This window comes from Arvicanthis niloticus, chromosome 6 (genome assembly GCF_011762505.2).
Source record: "Arvicanthis niloticus isolate mArvNil1 chromosome 6, mArvNil1.pat.X, whole genome shotgun sequence".
NCBI classification, from domain to species: Eukaryota; Metazoa; Chordata; class Mammalia; order Rodentia; family Muridae; genus Arvicanthis; species Arvicanthis niloticus.
In genome coordinates, this window is record NC_047663.1 from 7247822 (window position 1) to 7258346 (window position 10525).

Sequence of the window (10525 nt, forward strand, 5' to 3'; positions counted from 1 at the left end):
TTCTAGGAACCAAAGGTCAGGATGGCCTAAGTTATCTTAGCCTGTTTGTGCGGAACCTCCTCCAGATAACCGCTTATCTTAGCGTCTCAGTGTCTGTTAAAACTGCCCTCTTCAAACCGCTTACTCTGCGAAGCCCCCACCCCCCCACCCCAGCTGATGAGCAAGATGTCTGGACAAGGTCTCTGCCCTTTAAAATCTCATGATCTGCACACTTGGGGCCACACCGAGGTCCCTGTCCTATGTCCTGTTGTCACTCTCCTCAACACTGGGGTGTGGTCCCAGCCAGCTGGCATAAATAAAGACTTTTAATTAGCTATATACACTGTGTCTGAGTGGCCATCTCTGGTGGGCTCCCCGTAGGCACTGAGAACAGACCCCTGGCTGAACTCCCTGGCATCTAGGTTCTGAGCAACTTTACTCTCTGCCTAACACTTTTAAGAAAAACACTAAGCAGGAGTAGGAATTTTATAAAAACAGCCTTCTGAGGAGGCTTCTCATGGTGGAAGCAAGGCAAAGGGCTTTGAATGTGACATGGGCTGGAGAGATGGCTCAGTGGTTAAGACTATGGGCTGATCTTCCAAAGGACCCGGGTTCAATTCCCAGCAACCACATGATAGCTCACAACTGTCTGTAACTCCAGTACCAGGGGACCTGAGTCCCTCTCACAGACATACATAGAGGTAAAACTCTAACACATATAAAATAAAAATAAATAAGTTACTTTAACAAAAATGAGACTAGGCAAAAACTTTATGAGAGGATTAAGTAGTATGAGAAGCATTTGTAGGAGCCAGACATAGTACTCGGAGGCAGACAGGCAGATCTGAGTTCAAGGCCAGCCTGGTCTACAGAATGAGTCCCAGGACAGCCAGGGTTACAAGAGAAACCCTGTCTTGAAAACAAACAAACATTTGTCTGGTTGGGGAGATGGCTTCATGGTTAAGAGCACTGGCTGTTTGTCCAGAGGACCTGGGTTCCATTCCCAACACCATGTGACGGCTCACAACCATCTACAGATTCAGTTCTAGGGGATCTGACAGCCTTCTTTGGCTTCTGTAGGAACTGCAATCATATTATACACATATATACATTCAGGGGAAACATCTAACAATTTTTTATTTAAAATAAAGTGAACAAGGAAACAGGCTTCTAGAAGTTGTTTGTCCTGCTTTGCTGCTGTTTTTAGGTCCTCTGGGAGCTCAGCAGGGCAAGGCAGGGTTCCTCTGCCGTCTGTGGGCCTCGGTGGTCTGGGCGCATCCTAAATCCCTCTACTTTCGGGAAAGGGACTCTGTGAGCGTTGGTCATGAGGAGCAGGCAAATGGAAGTCACTCTCAACTCAGCCACAGGCCAGGTCAAGAGAAGCTGTGGGAAGGGAAAAGGAGGTCCCATGACCGTGGAGGAGGGGCAGCCTCCAGGAAGCGTGGGAGAAAGTGGAGGAAAGTGATCTTCTGTGTTCTCTGAAGAGCAAGCTACACGTGCGGGCTCACCCGGCTCCTTCGTGTGTTGAACTCAGGAAGGCGCAGCCCGCAACTCCGTGCCCTAGAGAGCTTAGTACAGTGTTCTATCTGGCTGCATTCCTCCAGCAGAAGACACCCAGGACACCTATGTACCATCTCTCAAAAGTGTCCCCTCTGATGGCAGTCAGAGGAGTTGGGAGGCACCAGTGGCATCTGAGCCCCAGCCAGGATTTAAGGTTGTAGGGCTGTGGAGATGGCTCAGTCAATAAAGTGCTTGCCGTGCAAACCTGAGGTTTGGAGTTCACTCTTGAGCACACACATATAAACCTGGGGCGTGGTGGTACTTTACTTTAATCCCAGTCCTCAGGAGGAAGAGGCAAGTGGATCTCTATGAATTCAAAGCCAACCTGGTTTAAATAGTGAGTTCCAGGCTAGCTGCTGTCTCAAAATAACAAGCACTCAGACAAGCCAGGGGGTGGGAGCATGCACCTGTCATCCCAATACTAGGGAGGCAGATGCAGGAGGAGGACCCTTGGAGCCTGCTGCTCAGTTGGCCTAGCTGATCTGGCAAAGCACAGGTTAAGAACACTTACTACTCTGGCAGAGGACCGGAGTCTGGTCCCAGCGGCCATGTCAGGCAGCTCACAAAAACCTAGAATTCACTTCAGGGGATCTAACACCCTCTTCTTGCCTACACACAGATATGGATAATACAGTTTTTTAAAAAAAGGAATAAATCTAAAGAGACAGGGAAGAAGATAGAAGGAGGGGAGGGGAAGAGAGGGAGGGGAGAAAGTGGGCAGCAGTGTGTGCACGCGGGCGTGTGCACGCGCACACACATACACACACACACACTCTCGCGCGCGTGCGACCTGAGGCTGTGGATGACCACAAGGAAACAGCATCTTTCAGACAAAGAAAGGTAACCACCCGTAAACTCACAGTGACAAAAGGCACACAAGACCTGTGCAAGCTCAAGCCAGACCAAGTCCCAGCAAAAAGGGAGAAGGAGGGTGTGAAGCCAAGTGACTACTGGCAATTGAAAGCTGCTAGGGAGGGGGGCAAGAGAGAGAGATCGAAAGAGAGGCAGAGAGGCAGAGAGAGAGAGAGAGAGAGAGAGAGAGAGAGAGAGAGGTGTCAGGAGCCCCTGGTAAGTGACCTGTGCTCCAGTAGGAGGCCACCTGTCCCAGAGTATATAGTAGTACAAACTGAACTTGATGGCTTTTTGGTTTTGTTTTTGTTCTAAAAGGACAGAAAGCTGAGTGGGTAGGGACACAGGGTGCACCTGGGAGATACCGGAGGAGGAGGAGGAGGAGGAGGAGGAGGAGGAGGAGGAGGAGGAGGAGGAGGAGGAAGAGGAGGAGGAGGAGGTCAATATGTTCAAAGCACATTGTACAAAATTCTCAAGAAACTAATTAAAAAGAACCTTAGGATCTGGAGAGATGGATCAGTGACAAAGACCACTTGTTGCTCTTGCAGAGGACCCTGGCTCAGTTTATAGCACCCACACGGTGGCTTAAAACCAGATATAGCTTCAGTTCTAGGGGATCTGATGCCATCTTCTGGCCTCTGTGGGCACTGCATAAATATGGTATATATATTCACACATATATACATACACATATGTATATATAGACACACACATGTATATATGTACATATGTATGTATAAACACACATGTATAAACCTATGCATATTTATGAGTACATATCATGTTTATACACACACACACACACATACACACACACACACACACATATATATATATATATATATCCCAAACATTTGTACCCATAAAAATTAAATCTTTAAAAGAAAAACAAAGACCCATAAGAAGATGGCCGCTTTCCTCAGAGCCCTGACACCACCTGATTAACACTACTCCTACCCTGTTACCGCCAGCAGTCCTCCCCCCATCTCTCTTCCTTTAAACAAATAAACAGATAAAAACAAAACTACAGCACTTGTTTATGGCAAACCGCAAAGGCCCCGGATAAAATAAAGCACATAAAATGGGAAGAAGAAAAGGGGGAGGTGGGCAGAGCGGCGCTCCTGAGGCACGCAGGCCTAACTGTCCAGGCGTCACAAGGTGGCCCGTGTGGATGATTACAAGGAATGGGGACATGAGGTGCTTCCGTTCTAAAATGTGGTCACAGCAGTAACTTACTTCCTCTAAGTTTGTAGTTAGTGTCAGAAATAGCAGGAACTGTGGTGACTTGTAGGGACAGTGCAGACATCTTCCTGCTGACAGGGGAGACTAAGAACTATCACATGATCGCACGGACAGGGCCACCCTCCACTCCAGCCTTCTAGAGACTTTCCCTGGTGAGCTGCTGTGGTGAACAGGAGTGGGGGGGGGCGTGGGGGTTGTGGTTGCCTGTGAACAGCAGGGCAGCTGTTGAACCTAGAACAATCTTAACAAGATGGCTTATGGGGAAGAGCCGCTTTTCCTGGTGACAGGAAAAGGTACCAACGTTGAGTCAACTCTGGGTTATTCCCGATCACCTCTGATGACTTACTGAGTGAAGACCCCGTGATGCAATAACCACAACCACCTGGATACTGCACAGAGAGAAGATAAACTGAGTGTGTGTGGGGGAGTGCGGGGGCCACGGAGCCGAGACAGAAGGAAATCAATCACTCTAATTGTCATAATTGCCTACCCTACCAAACTGCGATCAGGAGACTCTGCAGTTCACCGCCTCTTTCAACATCCAAGACCACAAGAGTTGTGCAATTCAGAATTCAGTGAAGGACAAGAGCGGCTGCTGCCTACTGAGAGGAACACAGCTCCACGGCGACAGCAGACAATGACCGCCCATCTGACTGGCAGAACTGCGTGTGATATGTGCGAGTCCTGAGCTAGATATTATGGGAGACTAACAAGTTAGTTATGTTTGGCTTGACACCCTCTGACTGGCCTGGAGAAACAGCTCAGCAGTTAAGTGCACCTGCTGCTCCTGCCGAGGACCTGAGTTCACTGCCAGCGCCCACATTGGGCAGCATTTAACCAACTACAACTCCAGGGCATCTGGTGCCCTCTTTTAGATTCGACAGGCATGCACATCATTTAAAAGAAAAACTTTAAAAAATAATAAATAAACAAATGATATATAGAGTCTGAGTCAAGACAGCTGAGCCCTGACTGAAGCAAGGTGGAGTTTCGGTCTTGTTTTTCACCAGGATCTATTTAAACCAGGGCCATAATTAGTACAGACCACAGACAGCAGTGGGCTTCTCTAGAAACCAGGAGCATGGTGGTGAGCAGAATGCATTTACGGAAAAAAACTCACATAAGGAGAATAGAGCTCCCCGGTCTCTGTGATTTCGCCTGCCATCTCCAGAGAGTGAGGAAGGGCTGGCCCAAGTGGTTACTTCTGTGCAGTGACAGCAGCTGCTGCAGCTCCTAAGACAAAACGATAGACTTTAGTTCTCTAATGGAGGAGATGCGGATGGGGGGACTTGCAGCCTGCGCCTTTCACCTGTAGCCCTTTTGTCCCAGACACTTTGGTCTCAGTAAGTGCCATGAGACAGCCTTGGTGGGACGCGGCTCCCTGGGCAATGCCTTCTAACTTGACTCCTGCTATGTAAGGCGCTTCTCTGTGCCTGGATGCTGCTCACACTCCAAATGACCGAGGGGTCCTCCCGGGCCTCTAAGCCTCACTAACCATCACAGCCTCCTTTATCCTAAGGTGCTTACGTCTGTTTCATTCAGTATCTATGAGCTCACTACACAGGACAGCCGACACATCTGTCTGCTTCAACGCCCACAGTAGAGAGCCAGCCTTTCCAAGGTCGCCCCTCCATACTAACTCCTTGCCCCAAAGCCTCTTCTTTTAAATGGGGCCTCGCGCACCCACACCTGCCTTCTGCCTTACCTTAGGGTTTCCCATTCTTAAGCCTCCCTCTCTTCTCAAGAGCCGGTCCCTGAGCCTTTCCTTCCCTTCCCTTCTCCTCCCCGTGAGACTCCAAAACTCACATCCATCTCCACCCTATCCTACCCCCAGCCAGTCCCAGACCTGCAGCACAGCTAGCTCCCGGGCACAGCGGCCACCGCCTCCAGCTCCGCAGCTGCCACCCGGCACCAGTGGCCCCCCAGCACCAGCGCCCGCTACACGCATGCGCACGCTCCCCAGTCCACCTTCCAAGCGAGCGTGTCGGGAGGGTCGCAGGGCGCTGATTGGGCGCCTCGCGGGGGCGGGGCCGGGATTGGGCTCCGCGGCTGCCGTCTGCGTGGCGGAAGCGGACCGTGCGCATCCAAGCGCATGCGGAAAGCCTGGCTCTCTGGGACAGACGCTGACGCCTGTTGTTGGGGACGCCTTGCTCGGCGCGGGGTTGGTTGTGAGCTTTGCAGTTTGCAAACTCTAGGGCGCTTAGACCGGCGAGGAACCACTGTCGTGCCACGCAAAGGGCTGAGGCCTGAGAACTTTGAGTGGGGCTTGGGGACAGGAAAAAGGAAGGGCCAGAGCCAGGTGACGTGGACGCTGGAGGTTAGGGTTGGAAACAGGTTACAAAAAGGGCTAACCGGTCATTTGGGGGTGGGCGGAAAGTGGGGGGCTCGCTGTGTAGGAATGAGCTGGAAACCCAGCCAGAACTTGGCCCCTGAGGTGAGAGCCGAGATGTGTTGACCACTTCGGTTCTTTTTCTTAGAAGAGTTTTAGAATCCCTGTTCTTTCAAGTAGTTGCGAGGGAAAGGCAGGACGGACGCTCTTCTGTCAACACAGCGCCACCGCTACAGGAAGAGTTCCACTTCCCACCCTGTGTGGAAAGACACTTGGGGCTCTGAAGTCTTTAACTCTCCCCCCACTTGTAGGCAGCTACAATGAAGCTGAACCAGAACACCATGCTGCTGGGCAAGAAGGTGGTCCTGGTACCCTACACCTCCGAGCATGTACCTAGGTAACTAACCGTTCACCTGCCTGGTTGTGGCGTGGAGGGCTGTCGGAAACAGGGTGTCTTAATCTAGGAGCCAGTTTTGTGTGTGAAACATTACTTGTGTGATGCTATACACCTTTGATTCCTGCACAACACTTGGGAGGCAGAGGCAGGTGGATCTCTCGGTGAGATTAAGACCAGCCTGGTCCATATAATAAGTTCCAGGTCAGCTAGGTTACTTAATAAGACTGTGTTTCAAAGTGAGGGGCGGGGGTGGGGATTACGTGCAGGAAGAATAAAGCTGAAATGGGGAGCTCATTTTTCATTTTTCTCCTTTCCACTCATCTCCCAGCTTCCCTTTTGGCTTTTCAGTCAGGGATTACATAATCTAGATGTATGTAGCAATGAACAAAGACATCTTCCCTTGTTTTAAATTACTGATGGCATTCCCTGGTATTGTCCCAGATGTTGATTTCATTATTTTGTTGCCTACTGTTTAAAGGCCAGAAGTGAGATACAAGGACTCTTTGTAAGGTCAGTTGGCAAACACCCAGTAGATTGAGAAACTGACTGTGCAGGGGACAATAGCTTTACTTTGGGGAGGTCTCTGTCACCCTGTCTCGTAGAGGTCTTCCTAGCCCTCTTTTCTGAGGTTGGATTGGCATCTACTTATCCTCAGAAATTGGAGGAGTGTTTGGTTTTACATTGCCTGGGTGGAAAGCTGGCCACCTAGAGCTACCCTTTCTGCTGCTGCTTGAGGGAAGAACCTCCCTTTTCTGACTAACCATATTCACTTCATCTCAGGAAGCACAAACTCATACTTTTTGGGGGTGGAGGTATTTTTTTTTATATCGGTTATATACTAACTGAATACCTACAATGTGTTTTGACACAAAGTGAAAATGATTGAAGTCCCTACCTCAACAGTACTTATCATGTATGGACAAAACCAGAAAGGAGTGGATGTCAGATCCTTTTTTTTTTATTTTTAAATTTATGTATATTTATTTAGAGACAAAGTCTCACGGTGTAGCTCTGGATGGCCTAGAACTATGTAAGCTAGGCTAGCCTCAAACTCATAGAAAGACACCCAGCTGCCTTTGCCTTCCTGATGCTGGGACTAAAGGCATGTGCCACCACACCCCGTGTCAGATTCTTGTTTGTTTGTACCTCATATTTCATAGCTGCTTGGAATTGTACTGTTGAGAGCCTGGCATAGAATTCTCCCCAGACAGAATTTAAACACCCCATCCTCTTCCTGCTCATTTGCTTTGAAGAAAGGGTCTCCTAGAACTCAGGCTGGCCTTGACTACCTGATCCCCCTGGCTCTACCTCCCAGGTGCTGAGCATCCAGGCCTGTCTCTCCACACCCAAGAAACCCAATGCTGTTGAATCAGTACCTCTCATCTGAGGCAAGCCTTTGCCCCTCCCCACCCCCACAGGTACCACGAGTGGATGAAGTCAGAGGAACTGCGGCATCTGACAGCCTCAGAGCAGCTGACCCTACAGCAGGAGTATGAGATGCAGAGTAGCTGGTGTGAAGATGAAGACAGTGAGGAGGCCCCCCACCCCCACCCCAGGCAGCCTCCATTCTTTCTTTCTCCCACTCCTCAGCTATTGCCCCTCTGGGGGCATCACCAAAGCTGTAATGGTAAAAAGTCTGGAGGTTGCTTATGAACCTCTTAAAGTGACTCCTTTTTCCTGTGCTTGACCCTGGGCTTTAGAGAGATTTAGAGAAAATAAAGCAATTTGATTTCTAGCTGTTCGTTTAGGTCCTGCTCTCCCCTCCCTTGCCATAGACTGGGTGAGGTCCTCCTACCCTTTGGGTCCCTTGTTCCTTGGAGAAGACTGTTTCCCACTTCAGATCAAGGGTGAACTTGAGCTATTTACTGCTTTCCCTGCGGGGCTGAGAGACAACCCTATGCTGCAGTGGTCTGGCTCGGGTAGGAACACCAGCCTCACCTCTTTTCTTTGAAGTCTGCAGGTGCTAACCCTGTTGCCTCTGCCCTCAGAGTGTACCTTCATCGTGCTGGATGCAGAGAAGTGGCAGGCCCAGCCTCGCCTCCCTGAAGAGAGCTGCATGGTGGGAGATGTGAACCTCTTCCTCACAGACCTAGAAGACCCCACCTTGGGGGAGATCGAGGTCATGATTGCAGGTTTGTCTCACCTGGCCCAGACAGAACCTCAGAGAGCTTACTGGGTGCCCAGGTGTAGCTGACAGCTGCTGTCAGCTAGCTCTTGACTGTGGCAGATGGTTCCCTCCCACATTCAGCACGGTGACTAACCCTTGGGTTCATCACATTCTTTTATATGCCTTGGTGTGACCCGAACCTTTGGCAAGCTAGTGTGTGCGTGCATACCAGAGGACAATCTTGGCTTTTGTTCCCCACGTACCATCAACTTTTTTAAGTCTTTGTTTTGTTGAGACAGGGTTTCTGACCAGCTTGGAAGTTGCCAAATGGGCCAGCCTAACTCCCCAGTACAGGGCTTCAAAATGCATGCCACCACACCTAGTTTTTTTTTTTTTTTTTTTAAACATGGATTCTGGGCATCAAGCCCTGGCCCTCCTTGCAGGCATTTTACTACTGAGCCAGCCTCCCACCCTTAGCCCTTGAGTTTGTCGTCGTCAAATCTCCACCTGTTCCTTGCTTGGGAGGGGATCCTCCAAAGAGTCACTATTCAGTTGTCCTGCCATGCTGTCGGGGAGCCCTGTCTGCTTGTGTATCTTTGGTCCTTAGCTTCTGCCAAGAGCTCCCCAGTGAAGGGAACAGGGTTCAGATTGCTGGGAGTCTTGTGTGTCCTGCCACTTCTGTGTGCCTGTCTTTCTCCCGGGCAGAATGCTAACCGTAGAGTTTTGGTAAATCAGTGAGCCAGTACCTGTCAGGTGTACACATTGGAGCCTGGTGTCTGGTACCAGCCACAGTGTGCTCTTTCTCTTAGAGCCCAGCTGCAGACGCCAGGGACTTGGCACGGAGGCTTCTCTCCTGATCATGTCTTATGGTAAGACAAACAGAACTGACCACACTGGTAGAGGTGGGTAGGCCTCAGCTGAGCCTTCTTCAGTGGGGAGGCAGCAGATGACAGGCCCTTAACTGCAGACTGGGACCAGAGGCTAGAAGAGTGGAGCTTTTAATGTTTCTCTCTCTCTCTCTCTCTCTCTCTCTCTCTCTCTCTCTCTCTCTGTCTCTCTCTCTCTGTCTCTCTCTCTCTGTCTCTGTGTGTGTGTGTGTGTGTGTGTCTGTCTCGTAACTGGAGGAGTGACGAAGTTAGGTCTGACCAAGTTTGAGGCTAAAATCGGGCAAGAAAATGAACCTAGCATCCGGATGTTCCAGAAACTTCACTTTAAGCAGGTAAGGGCATTGTCGGTGGGGAGGCTTGGGGAAGCAGAGCTGTTGGTGTTGGGGTCGTACTTAGTAAGTCTGCTCTCTGGCTTTTACAGGTGGCTATGAGCAATGTCTTTCAGGAGGTGACGCTCAGACTGGCAGTGAGCGAGCCAGAGCGGAAGTGGATTCTGGAGCAGACGAGCCACATGGAAGAGAGACCCTACAGAGCTAGGAAGGAAGAGCCTGTGACAGCCACCCTGAGTGAGCAGAGGAGTTGGAACCACACGCTCCCAAAGCCAGACAGCTGCATGGGAGATAAAAGCACAGTATCTCTGGTCTGTTCCAGACCCTCCTGAGCCTGCCATGGCCTCCCCTGGCTGTAGTGGTCAAGAACACTCCTTCCAACTCCGAACTATACCCTGACCCTGACTACACTGGAAGGGGTGGCTGAGGCCATCAGAGTCAGGGTGGAGGTGGGAACTGGCAGCCGGCAGGACGGGGCCCTGGCTGAGTAAAGCACTCATTTGGACAGCTTCCCTTATATCTTCATCCACCCTCCCCTTGGGGAAGGGGAGGGCAGGGCCAGTCAGTCCTGTTGGCCACAGGCCAGAGTGACCTAGAGTCTTCGGAAGGAAGACAGGTGATGTGGTGAACAAGTGGGTTGGCCTCTCTGCCCAGCATCCTTGATCTTGCTTTTAGCTCTTTGGGGCCAGACAGGTCTGAGGAAAGAATGACTTCTGAATATAGCTGCTTGTATCTGGGGAGCATCCCTGTCAGAGAAGCCTGGAGCCTGCTGCAGGAGAGAGAACTGAAGGCCTCTCTCAGCCCCTCCGGCTGTACAAGTACATTAGGTCAGCTCATCACCCTCTG

At 50.5% G+C, this 10525-nt stretch overlaps 2 protein-coding genes across 5 annotated transcripts in view; one reads left to right on the top strand and one right to left on the bottom strand.

The window, feature by feature from the left end:
- Slc38a12 (solute carrier family 38 member 12) overlaps window positions 1-5610 on the bottom strand; it is a 58117-nt gene extending 52507 nt beyond the window's left edge. The window contains exons 1-2 of the mRNA XM_034505725.2: window positions 5477-5610; window positions 4751-4863 (exon numbers count right to left, since the gene is read on the bottom strand). Coding sequence (XP_034361616.1) covers window positions 4751-4795 — 45 coding nt within the window. The 5' untranslated portion in view covers window positions 4796-4863; window positions 5477-5610. The remainder of the gene's footprint in view (window positions 1-4750; window positions 4864-5476) is intronic.
- Window positions 5611-5639: 29 nt separating this feature from the next.
- Window positions 5640-10189, top strand: Nat9 (N-acetyltransferase 9). Of its 4 annotated transcripts, none has more exons than XM_034505728.2 (7): window positions 5640-5791; window positions 6271-6356; window positions 7775-7884; window positions 8345-8488; window positions 9273-9332; window positions 9588-9682; window positions 9772-10189. In XM_034505728.2, the coding sequence occupies exons 1-7, from the start codon at window positions 5723-5725 to the stop codon at window positions 10009-10011; spliced, it is 804 nt and encodes a 267-aa protein (XP_034361619.1). In that variant the 5' UTR covers window positions 5640-5722; the 3' UTR covers window positions 10012-10189. The 4 variants fall into 4 exon arrangements, with proteins under 4 accessions (XP_034361619.1, XP_034361622.1, XP_034361621.2 ...); XM_034505731.2 differs by having other exon boundaries at window positions 5692-5798; XM_034505730.2 differs by having other exon boundaries at window positions 5700-5947.
- The last annotated feature ends 336 nt before the right edge of the window (window positions 10190-10525 follow it).